This window comes from Phodopus roborovskii, unplaced genomic scaffold, assembly GCF_943737965.1.
Source record: "Phodopus roborovskii unplaced genomic scaffold, PHOROB, whole genome shotgun sequence".
Taxonomy (NCBI): Eukaryota; Metazoa; Chordata; class Mammalia; order Rodentia; family Cricetidae; genus Phodopus; species Phodopus roborovskii.
Window position 1 is genome coordinate 30,975,304 of NW_026126480.1, and position 13,840 is coordinate 30,989,143.

General features: G+C 47.6%; 1 protein-coding gene across 1 annotated transcript; it reads left to right on the forward strand.

Annotated features, from left to right (window-relative positions):
- The first annotated feature begins 5,135 nt into the window (after nucleotides 1–5,135).
- Plk1 (polo like kinase 1) lies at nucleotides 5,136–13,752 on the forward strand. The gene is made up of 10 exons (XM_051192861.1): nucleotides 5,136–5,831; nucleotides 6,519–6,687; nucleotides 7,293–7,437; nucleotides 8,156–8,249; nucleotides 9,653–9,872; nucleotides 11,529–11,684; nucleotides 12,389–12,466; nucleotides 12,681–12,835; nucleotides 12,933–13,115; nucleotides 13,256–13,752. Exons 1-10 carry the CDS (start codon nucleotides 5,424–5,426, stop codon nucleotides 13,460–13,462), a joined length of 1,815 nt encoding a protein of 604 aa, XP_051048818.1. The 5' UTR covers nucleotides 5,136–5,423; the 3' UTR covers nucleotides 13,463–13,752.
- Nucleotides 13,753–13,840: the final 88 nt, after the last annotated feature.

Below are 13,840 nucleotides of genomic sequence, written 5' to 3' on the forward strand. Positions count from 1 at the left end.
AAGGCAGGGTGATTGCTGTGAATTTTAGGCTATCTAGTGAGTTAGAAGCTAGCCTGGGATATAAAGCAAGACTTCCAAAATAAAGGGAGGGAGATTATCACTTTACACAATAAACCACTATTAGAGACCAGCCTAAGTAGCAACATAGCATGCAGGTAAGCAAGAAACTTAGGATTCTATAGTGATCATTGAGAAGGCACCTGGGAAAGGTAGAGTCAATTAAATGAGGGACTGTAAACATTAAGGACAGCTTTTGGTGCCTAGGAAGCACTCTCCAACAGGTTCTTATAGGGTCACATGCAAAGGTGCACACCTACCAGTGCTCTTCTGCATCTTTCTTACATTAGTGAAAGGACAGACTGCCACTGCATCTGAGACTTTGAGGAATGCAGTAACTCAATCAAGGTATAAGGTTCTCTCTTCACTGTATTAGTCAAGGTTCTCTAGAGGAATAGAACATATAGAGTGAACACACACACACACACACACATGATTTATTAGAGTGGCTTACAGGCTGTGGTCCAGCTAGTCAAATAAGGGCCATCTACCAATGGAAGGTTGAAGAATTCAGGAGTTGCTCAGTCTGTGAGGCTGGATTTCTCAACTGGTCATTAGTATACGTTGGAAACCTGAAGAAGCTCTAGCCAGCAAAAGAATGGACTTACCACTGGGAGTGAGAACAAGCAGGCAGAGAGAGAATGCTTCCATTTTCCATGCTCTTTACAAAGGCTGCTGGCTGAATGTATAGCCCAAGTGAAAGGTGGATCTTCCCATCTTAAAGACATAGATTAGAAGTGGGTTCTCCCACTTCAAATTGTTTAATTAAGAAGAAAAACAATCCCTCACAGGTATATTTGGGATTTAGTTAATTCTAAATGTAATCAAGTTGACAACCAAGAGTAGCCATCACACTCCCCAAACTGTGCAGGGACACACAAGTAAGTGGCTTGGGCTACCTGATACCATCAGGTATCCTGCTTGTCACCTTTTCACATTTGGCTCTAAGGGAGACTGTAAACTTAATCTCCATTTGGATCGTCAAACTAGGTATATAAATAATAGGTCATTGTGTGTGTGTGTGTGTGTGTGTGTGTGTGTGTGTGTGTGTGTGTGTTTAGACATGGTCTCTGTGGCCTAGGCTAGGAAGGATTTCTGATATTAAAGAGAATGGACATAAGTAGACATTTAGCAGCCTTGAGCAGACCTCTGTATTTGTTTTTCTTCTACTGCAAGTGAGATTTGTCTGTACATTTGGGATATGACAGATTATAGCTCTAGACTTCTACCATTGTATCCCAGCAGCACTCCAGTTTTAGCCTGGCAAATCCCAAAGAAAGTGCTCTGTGTCTTATACTGTGAGACCTGTGCCCTTTTAGATCAGTGACTATGGCCAATGGTGTTTGGCTCTGTGATTGATCCAGTAAGGGTCATCACCTTTCCTCTCTCACCGTAGTGTGAGGAATGGTATTTATTGCCAAATCAAGGTGCTGAGAAGACAAAAACAGTCCCTACTATAAACAGTAGCAGCTCTGTAATTGTGTGCTGATGGTATTTGAGAGTATGCTAACAGTCATGAGTTTGTATCCTAGGGAAAGCCAGCTGGACTCTGTCTCCATGGTGGCTCTCACCCCAGGGGCAGTCGGTTACTAGACAATTATAATTCCAGAAAAGAAAAACTTTTTTCTTCTTGGAATATTAGAAAAGAAGGCAGATAGGAAGACCTTTCCAGCTGTAGAGAGGAGAGGAAGGAGTTGGGTTTCTGCTGCTGAGAAAGCCAGGCCTTAGCTGGATTTCAGGCTTGATTCCAAGACCAAAATGTCACAAGGACATCCCTCTCTCCAGCTCCTGCCTCTGTTTTCCTTTGAGATGGTTCTTTTGTTTGTCTGTTTGTTTGTCATTCTTGAGACAAGAGTCTCTCTGTGTAGCCCTGGCTGTCATGGAACTTACCATAGACCAGACAGACCAGGCTGGCCTCAACTCTCAGATATCTGCCAGCCTCTGCCTCCTGATTCCTGGGATTAAAGGTGTGTGTCACCATGCCTGGCTTATTTTCAGATACCATAGTGTGACACACACCCTCTACAAACACGCTTTTGTTATTGCTAGAAAGAGCTCCCCTTTGCTGAAGCCCCACCCTCACCCCCCACCCCACTTTAGTTCTCATTAGTTCAGACAAGAGAGGTATCAAGACTCAAGTCTTCATTGTAGCTAAGAAGCTGAGATATGAGCACACATATGAAGTGAGTTAATGGCTAGTGGTTGTAGGAAATAAGTCAAACTACTACAGAAGGGATAAATATGTCTGGGTAGGAAAAATCATCCCACATCTAGTGCAGGCCTCTTCCTTTACCCAGATCTCTTCACTTTACCCTTTTTACTCCCCATGCACACTTAACCCACACTCTCATTACTCTTGGTACCAAATGACAATTTATAAGGGCACTGAAAGACCCAGACTAGGGGCAAAATGCTTAGCTTGAGTGGGTATGGTCAACAAAGAGTTGTTACAAGGATGCCTTTCTGTCTGGAACTGCTTCCTGCTGTCCCCAGTCAGCCATCCAGGTGGACATCTAGTTATGTGCCTCCATTTCTAGTCCTAAGGAACTAGGATTAAGCTCCTGGGTTATCCAGCACTTATATAGTAGATGCTTGCCTGGATATGAGCCATGCTCTTCCCATCCCCATTCTTGCCTAGATAAGTTTCACATTATAGGGTCCCAGGGACTGGGAATAATTGACCAATAAGGTCCTCTTGACTCATTCTGTCTTACATGGTTATCCAGAGCCTTTGTGGTTGGTTGGAACGGGCAATGAATTCTCTTAGGACCCAAGGCTATGGTTCTTTTTCAAGTCATTGACACATCTGGGCTATGGTAGGTTTGAAACTAATCAGACAACTACTTGTCCTACTTAACACAGTCTTAGAATATTAGCCATAATGAAGAGGTCTTGGCAATTAGGAAGGTCTTTGTTGGTATACCACCATAGCCTACCTATAAGAACCAAGAGGGTGTTCTTCAGCCATATTTCAGCTGGCATCAGCCACCCTCCAGGACCAACTGGTTTCCATAGGTCTTCTGGTAGCTTTTATGAAGCTAAAAGGCAGTTAAAATAGTACTGGCAGTACTGGGACATGTCTAGCTGTTTATAACTGGCCTCAGAAAAATGCCCTGTCGCCTTAGACAAGTTGTCATAAGTTCACACTCACTGAAACACAGAAGCCTAGCAACAGCATTGTGCTTCTCCTAGTGAGTGTGTTTGTTGCCCATTAGCATAGGAAGGTGGGACCCTGACCACATGCTATGTAGCAGAAGACAGTATCAGCCACCCACCTATTCACTTAAAAATACTGAGCCCACACAGAAAACCAGACCCTGAGATGGAGAGTAACATGCAGCTAGTCCCTGCTCCTAGGCACCTTACAGCTTAGTCAGGGGAGAAAACTCTGAAACAAACTAGAGTTCTCTAGTAGAGATCTTATTTTGGCAGTAGCCATGAAGCATGGGTGCTGAAGGTGAGCATGTCAGCTCCCACTCTGCCATGTACTAGCCATGTTTTCTGACTCCTTGGAACCTCAACTCTCTCATCTATAAAGCAAGAAGGTGGGCAGGGCGCTTTTGAGGATTTTAGTTCCTTCATACATGGAAAGCACTGGCTGTCAGTGTGCACCCCACAAACAGCAGCTAGAACTATCTTTAGAAAGTGAAAGACCACAGGTAGAACCCCTGGAGTTAAAAACACAGCAATTCTGACAACTTTAGACTTAAAGTAAGATCAAGCAGATCTTAACCTTTATAGTCAGACCACCACAAAAAAAAAAAAAAAAAAAAAAAAAAGATTGGGGGGGGGGAATCATTCATATTTTGCACCTGTAGAATGCCAGGCACTCAGCAGAAAACATTTAACCCTCTCAATTGTCAATAAAGTAGGGATTTTCACAACCCATTTTTCAAAGGCGGAAACTAACTAACAGAGAAGTTGAGTAAATTTGCCCAGTGATGCACACCAGAAAATTGGCTGAGTGAGCAGCATCAAAACCCAGCTCTTATCTGGGTACAAAGTCCATCATGTCTGCCCCTGTTCCCATGTCCAGGGTGGCAAAAGCAGTTAGCTCAGTGCCAAGTACCTGCCTGGTATGTTCAAAGTTTCCACAGAAGCCAGACAGGCAAGTGGGCAAAGGGGTGCCTACGAACAGAGTTGACTTTTTTAGGAAAGCCACATACCTGCACTGTATGGCCATTCCTTTTACATGTTGTAAAAAAAAAAAAAATTTTTTTTTTTTAAATTAAGGTTAACAGAACACCCTTGCTGGGCAGATTTGGCCCTGCTGCTCAGCTAGCACTCTTCCAACCAGCCATCCCTCCCTCTGACTGAAGGAAGGGAGGGAGGGAGGGGGAGGGAGGGAGGGAGAGAGAGAGAGAAGGAAGGAAAGGAAGGAAGGAAGGAAGGAAGGAAGAAAGAAAGAAAGAAAGAAAGAAAGAAAGAAAGAAAGAAAGAAAGAAAGAAAGAAAGAAAGAGTGTTCTCTATTTGGGGCTCTGGGTGATGCAACTCAGGACAAGCCAGGTAACCTTGCATCGCGGGGCGGGATGTCTGATGCTTCTTATATTTCACCTTGCGTAGGAATCACCTGACCGTCCTCTTTGATCTGCAGGTCAGGCCTGGGAAGTTTCTTTCCTTTGAGGGTAGGGAGAAGGAAGGTCTCAGGTAGCTGAGGCTGGCCTAGGCTAACCTGTAATATTGAACTCAATGCTCTTTCTTAAGGAGTTCCTGGGTGTTGCAGGTACTGCTGGCTCTTGGGTTTTTCTGGAGAGGTCTAGAGTTCCTTTTAACTCGGGCTCCGGGAACGATTGCCACAGAGAGAGCTGGTCAGCTTCGTTCTGCCTGCCAGGCGTGCTGGGTTTGTTCCGGTTTGGGTATATTTAGGCCAGCTGGGGAGAGGGCAATCGAGAGCTAAGGCGGCACTGCCAAGCTATCTCTTGGCCTGGAATTTCAGATCTAGAAAGCTAGGAGTGGAAGAAGGTATTAGTTAGGTCCCTACAGGAGGAGCCCCTGGAGGAAGGGCTTGAACCACGTGAGCACTCTCCGGCCGAGGAGCAGAAAGCAGGACCGAATCAGTCCCCTGGGGATTTCCGCGTATTCTATTCGTTCCTAGTTTCCCAGGCTATCACAATTGCACTAAGTCCTTAAGTCCCTGCCCATCAAGTTTCTCCTCGCAAGATCGGGGGTTTAAAGGCGGCTGCGCCGTAGAGCACTCCCATGGTGCCGCGCGCTGGGCGGGTTTGTATTTTAAATCCCCGCGGCCAATCAGCAACGCGCAGGTCCTTGTAACGTTCCCAGCGCCGCGTTTGAATTCGGGGAGGAGCGGAGCAGGTCAAGATCCTCTGCACCGGCCGGGCCAGGTCCGCGGAGCAAATTTAGGAGCATGAATGCAGCGGCCAAAGCGGGAAAGCTGGCTCGAGCACCAGCCGATCTCGGGAAAGCTGGGGTTCCTGGAGATGCAGCTCCCGGTGCCCCAGTGACCACTCCGCTGTCGAAAGAGATTCCTGAGGTCTTAGTGGACCCGCGCAGCCGGCGCCAGTATGTGCGGGGTCGCTTTCTGGGTAAAGGAGGCTTTGCCAAATGCTTCGAGATCTCGGACGCAGACACAAAGGAGGTGTTCGCAGGCAAGATCGTGCCCAAGTCTTTACTTCTCAAGCCCCACCAAAAGGAGAAGATGTCTATGGAGATTTCTATCCATCGCAGTCTCGCACACCAACACGTTGTAGGCTTCCACGGCTTTTTTGAGGACAGCGACTTTGTGTTTGTGGTTTTGGAGCTCTGTCGCAGGAGGGTGAGTGTTTCTGCTGCCAGGCTGGGGCGACCATACCGGGAACTTGTTGGCAAAGAGGCATCGACGCCTTGGAGTGGCCTAGAGGAGTGCTTGGCATTCCGAGCTGCTGAGGCTGCGGTTCAGGGCAAGCGGAGCCCGGGACCTGTTGCTATTAGGGAAGGTGGCCCCTGCACGCAAGGCTGCGAGTAAGTTCAGACAATGGGTGTTTAAAGTGGTTAACAAGGGTACTAGGGCTTCCGGAGTGGTGTGGGGCAGGGTTGGGAGGCAGGGAGGTCAGAGACTGTCTTGAGTCAGACTTCAGCTTTCAGGAAAAGGAGAGGGTTACCTGCTGGAAGGAAGCCCCTAACTAAATAGGGGGTCGAGAGTGGGGTTGAGAGAAGACACTGGATAAGGGGGCGATTGAACAGGAGAGGGTCCTGTAAACGATAATGACCAGTGTATGAGCAGAAGCATCAGGGGCCTGCCAAGACATAAGAAATAAGGATTAATGTAAGTGGAAGAGTTAGCTAAGCCTGAATTATGGGCTGAGCATTTATAATTAATATAAGCCTCAGAGTGGTTATTAGGGACTTGGTGGTCAGGATAGGAAACTTCCGTCTATACTTTACTCCCGAGGGCCTAGTCCTGGCCACATCCAGCTGGCCACCCTTTTCCTTGGGCTTCAATATCTTCTTCCCTCTTGCTCAGTCTCTCCTGGAGCTGCACAAGAGGAGGAAAGCGCTGACGGAGCCTGAGGCACGCTACTATCTACGGCAGATAGTCCTGGGCTGCCAGTACCTGCACCGAAATCAAGTCATTCACAGAGACCTCAAGCTAGGCAACCTCTTCCTGAACGAAGATCTGGAGGTGAAAATAGGTGAGGTGCTGGGCCTGCGGGTGTCTGGTGCCAGTACAAGAGGTGGAAGGAGGGGAAATCTGGGAGAATAGGAGCCAGAGAAGGGGAAGGTGGTGGGAAATGGGGGTGTTGCCCTCTAAGCCAGAAATGGAAAGTGAGGGGCCCACCGGCCAGTGTCTTGCTGTGCCTTTACTGAGCTGAAAAGCACCTGTTCCTTTAAGACTCTGATTTGCCTCGATCCCTATACTCCTGTCACTTTTTTTAACTTGTCCATCAGCAGTCACGAAGAATATATGATTCCCTAGTGCTTCCAATTCTGCTATGTATTTAAATTTCATTTATGTGGGAGGTGGAGATAGAAGGTAACTTTCAAGAGTCAGTTTTCTCCTTCCACTGTGGGTTCCAGGGTCAACTCAAGTCATCAGTCTTAGCGGCAAGCACCTGTACCTACTGAGCCACCTTACCGCCCTAGCCTTGCTATCTAAAGAGCAGTGGGAAGGTTCAGGAAACAGAGACTGGAGTATCAAGGCACTGGCTCTCAATGGTCAGGCTTTGAGGCAGCTGTCTTCAGCCACAGATGGCCTGCACCTAGCAGCTAAGCACCTCTCTTCTTCCCTCTGTCCCAGGGGATTTTGGGCTGGCAACCAAAGTGGAATATGAAGGGGAACGAAAGAAGACCTTATGTGGCACTCCTAACTACATAGCTCCCGAGGTGCTGAGCAAGAAGGGACACAGTTTTGAGGTGGATGTGTGGTCCATCGGGTGCATCATGTAAGTTGGGAATGGACTCAGGAGCTATTGGGTCTCAGCGGGATTTTCTGAGGCATTTTACCCAGTTGACCTTACCCTCTGGATCCTTCCTTCCTTATATATACAAAGGCTATTTCCAAGAGCAGGCTGCCCACATGATACCCTTTTCCTTATTAATCTGGTGTAGGCTACAGCATTCCTATAGCTTGGGCTTGTAGTCCAGGGAAGAGACCAGATGTGTCTGTACTTCTTCCTCCAGCTCCTTGCTGCTTACTAAAAAGCATGCACAAACCCAAACTATCAACACCTGAGGGCTTGTTAGGATGTGGGATCTCAGTTTTGAACCTGGGTCTAATACAATCCCTGGCTGACTTTCAGTAAAGCTTTGGAAGCACTGATCAGTGCTGATGGGAGAATTAGATCATCAGAAAGGCTTGTGGTAGGCAGAAGCCCCATTGTGGTGGCCTGTGGTGGATAGCTGTGGCCTCTATGGTCTTTGGGGAGTCTTATTTCTGCAGTCAGAACTGGGGAATCCTTGGCTCCTTGGTAACCAGATGTCATCTACAGTCTTCTGAGGGCTAGTCCCAGCCATAGGCTACTGTGGCACTGGGCAGACTTGAAGATCATCCCCCATCCATTCCAAGTCAGTGAATCCAGCACAGCTCCCTTGCCCTAGACAAAGACTTCTGCATTTGGACTTTCCTGGGGGTTTAAGCAAAATCCTTCCTTATACCTCCAGGTATACCTTGCTAGTGGGCAAGCCACCTTTTGAGACCTCATGCCTAAAAGAGACCTACCTCCGGATCAAGAAAAACGAATACAGTATTCCCAAGGTGAAGACACCATAATGTTTTAATTTATGTTTCAATCAAAAGCTGATCACTGAGCCCAACTATATCTTGGGGACAGACATGAGTCAGCCCTGTCTCTAGTGTAGCCACAAAGAATGTATATCTAAAGGCTGTCCTTGAACTTAGTGCATGTTGAATTTGAACATCAGATTCTCCTGCCTCTGCCTCCCAAGTGTTGAGATTTATAGGCATGTGCCATCATGCTGACTTTATGGTATACTGGGAGCTAAACTTGGCTTTGTGCTTATAGGCAAGCACTCTATCAGCCTAGCCCCATGCCCAGCTTCCTGAGTGGATGTAAAGCACAGGGAGAAAAGGAGGAAGTAGAGGTAGACATGTTTAAGCTTGGGACATGGACTTCTCTTCCCAGCTGAGCTTTGTTTAGGGGTGATGGCTTGACTCTTGTGAACTAGGCTTTCCATAGGGCTTCCAATGACAAAATGACATCTATTTTCACAATCAATGGTATAAATCCATTTGAAAGGATAAATAATCCATTTCTGGGGACTAGGTCCATATGGGACATGTGGCCCCTTTCAAATCTGTATTCTTGACTTGTATATAGAGTATCTATGTCACAAAAGGTCAGCTCATTGTAGACAGCATGGACTAGCTTGAGCCAGCTGGATTGTTATGATATAATTTCTGGCTTTATCACCTAGGGTGTTTGTATTCTCAGACAGGGGCACTTCCTCCTTTGAGCCTGTTCCTTCATCTACAAGTAAGGCCTAATAGTGGAGTAGTCTTAATATTTATAAGGCTGAGTGAGACAGGGGGATTGCGAGTTCTAGGCTAACCTCAGCTACATAGTGAGATCCTGTCTCAGTTCAAATTCTACAGAGAGGGAGGGAGAATAGTCTGTTTTGTGAGAATCGATTGAATTAATGTACAGGAATACATTCCTGGTACATAAGAAACATAGTGCTGTGATTGACAGGCCTGTGCTAGGTTTTATCCCATAAACCAAGTATCCCACTTGGTAGTGTTCCAGGTGTTGGACCTCTCCCCCATTCTATAGATGTGTTGGTAGGTCCAGAAAGCCCAGTCTATTTGTCATACCTGGAATCAAGGGGGCAGAACTAGGATTTAAACACAGGTCTGGGGACCTGGAGGCCTTTGTTCTCAGGTACCCCTGTGGTGTTAAATAACTAAATGTCCTTTGCAAGGGTGAGGTGGAGAAATCATCCCAAGTTGCTATTGAGTGCCAAGTGACAAGAAATGATCCTTCTCACCAATAGGATGACACTGGTCCTTGATAAAGCTGAGGATGGAGGGACCTGGTGGAACTCATGGCCACTGAGCTATGGTATATTTGAGACAGGAGCAGCTGCATGCCAGGTGGGGTTTCTGCTTCATCTCACTTAGGCTCTGCCTCTCCACTCCAGCACATCAATCCTGTGGCCGCCTCCCTCATCCAGAAGATGCTTCAGACAGACCCCACTGCCCGCCCTACCATTCATGAGTTGCTCAATGACGAGTTCTTCACTTCTGGCTATATCCCTGCCCGTCTCCCCATCACCTGCCTCACCATCCCACCAAGGTTTTCAATTGCTCCCAGCAGCCTGGACCCCAGCAGCAGGAAGCCTCTCACAGTCCTCAATAAAGGTAAAGCTTGGTCCCAGTAGTGTAGACTCCAGAGAACCCAGATTTTCAGGGTGCATGCACCTTACTCTGCCCCAGAGTTGGGATCTATCCTTGAGGTCTGGTGTCTGGGCTCTTCTGCGCCTTGGCCTTGGCAAGAAAAACAGACTGAATCAAACCATTGGGCCCAAGAAGAGAAAATGGACTAAACACTAAGACCAGGAAATTGTTTTCGATTACCTTTGAAAGTTCCTAACATCACTGAGCAGTGGTGGTACACGCCTTTAATCCCAGCCCTCGGGAGGCTGAGACAGAGTGAGTTTCAGGAAAGCCAGGGCTGTTATATAGAGAAACCTTGCTTGAGGGTGAGGGGGTAGGGAAGGGTGGTTAGTTGAGAATGCTGGGACTTGTCAGGTTCACGTACATACATGGAGTGTAATGTGGTAATGTGATACCCATCCTCAGTTCTCATTCTTAGCCACCATGGTTCATTCCTTTGTACCTTTCATCTTTGACTGCTTGTGTTTTGTTTTTCAAGAGGAAACTCTCCCAGGCTGCTTTTGATTCAGTCGTCCTGCTTAGGGCTCTGGGTTACAAATTTATCAGCACACCTCACTTTTGAATTGTCACTACGGCCAACTTCAGAAGTCTGCCATTTTACCCTTAAACTAAAGTGTGTCTGTGAGTTTGAGGCCAGCCTTATCTACAGAGCAAGTTCCAGGACAGCCAGAGCTGTGAGACAGAAACAAACAAATAGGTAGAAGAATGAACAGGAAGCTTCTGCGGCTTTTCCCCCAGGTTGTTGACATTTCTTTGGATGTTTGCATCAACATTCCTCTGTATGTTTCTTTAACTGCTTGAGAGAGCGCTCTCCTCTGTTGGTAATGCTTCAATGTATGTGTCTTGAAAATAGACATGACAGACACAGCACAACCTTCAGAATTGTGAGCATTAATCTAATCCCATATTGTTTTAACAGTTTTTTTCTTTCTCCCCTCCACCTGCTTTGGAGACAAGCTCTCACTATTAGCACAAGATGGCCTCCAACTCACAGAGCTCCACCTGCCTCTGCCTTTTAAGTGCGAGGATTAAAGGTGTGTGCCACCACCGCCCAGCTTGGCTAGTTTTAAAATCAGATCTTGAATATTTTATTTCACACTTGAATTCTTAATGTAGCATAATGGGATTTTTGTTGTTTCTAATTGAAAATTTAAGAAATGTCCTGTTTCACAGGAGAACTAATGAGTTGGTTTGGGGAAATGAATCATTGAAGCGTAAAGATGGCAAGAGTGACCATACCATAGGCCAACTTAATGCTTCAGTATGTGTGTGTCTATTCAGTTACTCAGTTATCTGTACGCACACAAAGCAAAAGGGTTACACTGCTTTGCCCATCCTTCCTCCTTCCTAGATGTACAAGGTGACCTTCATTCTTTGCTTGAATTGGTAACTTCAGGCTGCCTTCCTGAGTGACAGTGGCAGCTGCTGTGCTAGAAGGCCAGGCTGTTGGAGCAGAGGCCTGAGCAGCTGACATGTTGTGGCTTCTCAGTATGCGTCACATACCTGATACGAAAACCGGGTAGTGACTCAGTTCCCCACAGTAGTGATCGCTGTGGCAGGGTAGTCCTGTGTTCCCTCCCCCAGTTTTGTGCCTGGTCAATGACTTTGTCACCTTCTTAGGTATGGAGAACCCGTTGCCTGACCGTCCCCGGGAAAAGGAGGAACCAGTGGTTCGGGAGACAAATGAAGCCATCGAGTGCCACCTTAGTGACTTGCTGCAGCAGTTGACCAGTGTCAATGCCTCTAAGCCCTCAGAGCGAGGGCTGGTGCGGCAAGGTGAATATTGTCAGGGGCTGCACATCTGGAGAAGGCAGGGTTTCTCGATCAGCACAGCAGAGTGCCCATTTCCTATAGATCAAAATCCAGATGAGTTAGCATGACACCCAAGTGTGCCTTCTGCTGGTTTCTGCCCCATCTCATTTTATAGGTGGCCTTGGCATAGCTACAACTGTTGTCTCCTTCCTGCCCAGGGAATTAATACCATTCCAGCCTCAGGGCTTTTGTGCTCACTGTCACCACCCAGACACCCACTGCCAGCACTTCTCAGCCTGACTCAATTCTCCATAACATTTCCTCATGTCTTTGCAGTAGGGACTTGTGTGCACCAAGTTGGTTCTGGTGTTGCTGGAGTTGTTGGGTCTGCTCAGTTTCTTGATCACTTTAATCTGGGGCAATAGGCTTCCCACCAGCCCTAGTGTTAATGACAGCTGCTTAAGAGACTTTGATCACACTTCGTCCCTGTGGTTGGAATGTGGCCCCTTCTAGAAGCCTGGGGTTTTCTTTTCCTGTCCTTGCCTACCAGTTCCTGGGACACAGTAAAGGGTCCCACTTAATGAAGTGTGGGACTTGGCATCCTGGGTTGCAATTTTTCATTTGAGTGTCTAGGTTTGTGCTGTCAGGCTCCTCCCCAGGCTTCATGGGGTGCCCCTCTCCCCCCAGCTGCCTGAGAAGACCTAACCAGTGCTCTTTTTCTATCCCAGAGGAGGCTGAGGATCCTGCATGCATCCCCATCTTCTGGGTCAGCAAGTGGGTAGACTATTCGGACAAGTATGGACTTGGTAGGTGTCTCCAGAACGTGGGGTGGGCAGGGGATGGTGTGGCCATGGTAGCCTTTGAGTGAATGAATGAGTGATGTCTGTAATTGTGTATCTGTGTCTGTGTTACCAAGAATTGTTAGGGCCTTAAGTTTGTAAGCAGTCTACTACTGAGCTATTCCCAGGCCTTTGCCCACCTCCTCCTGCCTTTCTAAGATAATCTTTGAACTGTCATTAGGGTACCAGCTGTGTGACAACAGTGTGGGGGTGCTCTTTAATGACTCAACACGCCTCATCCTCTACAATGATGGTGATAGCCTGCAGTACATAGAGCGTGATGGTACAGAGTCCTATCTCGCCGTGAGCTCCCACCCTAACTCGTTGATGAAGAAGGTGGGAACTGGTTGCTGAGGGATGGTGTGACAGGGTGTGGGGGCTGCCTCAGGGTCAGACCCTCATTCTGGAATCCTTATCCCAACTTTCCAACCAGATCACCCTCCTGAAGTATTTCCGCAATTACATGAGTGAACACCTGCTGAAGGCAGGGGCCAACATCACACCCCGGGAGGGTGATGAACTGGCCCGGCTGCCCTACCTGCGAACATGGTTCCGCACACGCAGTGCCATCATCCTGCACCTCAGCAATGGCACTGTACAAATTAACTTCTTCCAGGTGTGCGGGGGCAAGGGCTTGTACTTGGGGTGGTTGGGTGGGGTGAGAATGCTGTCCCTTTCACCAGCTGGGTGTCTTCCTTCGCTTGCCTTCCTCAGGCATCAGCTGAGCTCTTCACTCACTCCCTTCTTCCTTCCTAGGACCACACCAAACTTATCCTTTGCCCCCTAATGGCAGCAGTGACCTACATCGATGAGAAGAGGGACTTCCGCACATACCGCCTGAGTCTTCTGGAGGAATATGGTTGCTGCAAGGAACTGGCTAGCCGGCTACGCTATGCCCGCACCATGGTGGACAAGCTGCTGAGCTCACGCTCTGCTAGCAACCGCCTCAAGGCCTCCTCTTAGGCCTCTGTCCTTCGAACTGGTGCTCCTTCACTCTGAAAACTCTGTCTGGGCCTGTACTGCTGGGCTCCTGGGGCTGCTGTTCAGTGTCCCCTGGCCCTGGGGGCCTGGTGGGGAGCAGTGCCCCCTTGAAGGGGTTGCTGTGTAAGTTATTTTTGTACATGTTTGGGTGTGGGTTTACAACCTCTTCCTCTGCCCTCAGCCCACTGTATGGATTGTATAGATATTTCTATTGAACTTGGGACTGCCCTTTTATTAGCTTTATATACATTAAATATATGTACATCCTTTTTTTTGTAATCCTGTATTTCTTGAGGGTGCCCTGACCTCAAAGTATTTCTCTGTTCCAACAGCCTCAGGCTGCTAAACTGCCCATCTTTT

Bases quoted from the DNA above. Each gene is read 5' to 3' on its own strand.
- Plk1 (XM_051192861.1), top strand. From the start codon at position 5,424: ATGAATGCAGCGGCCAAAGCGGGAAAGCTGGCTCGAGCACCAGCCGAT. The intron at 9,873-11,528 runs GTAAAGCTTGGT...TCACCTTCTTAG, and splicing joins TCTCACAGTCCTCAATAAAG to GTATGGAGAACCCGTTGCCT. The intron at 12,836-12,932 runs GTGGGAACTGGT...CTTTCCAACCAG, and splicing joins CTAACTCGTTGATGAAGAAG to ATCACCCTCCTGAAGTATTT.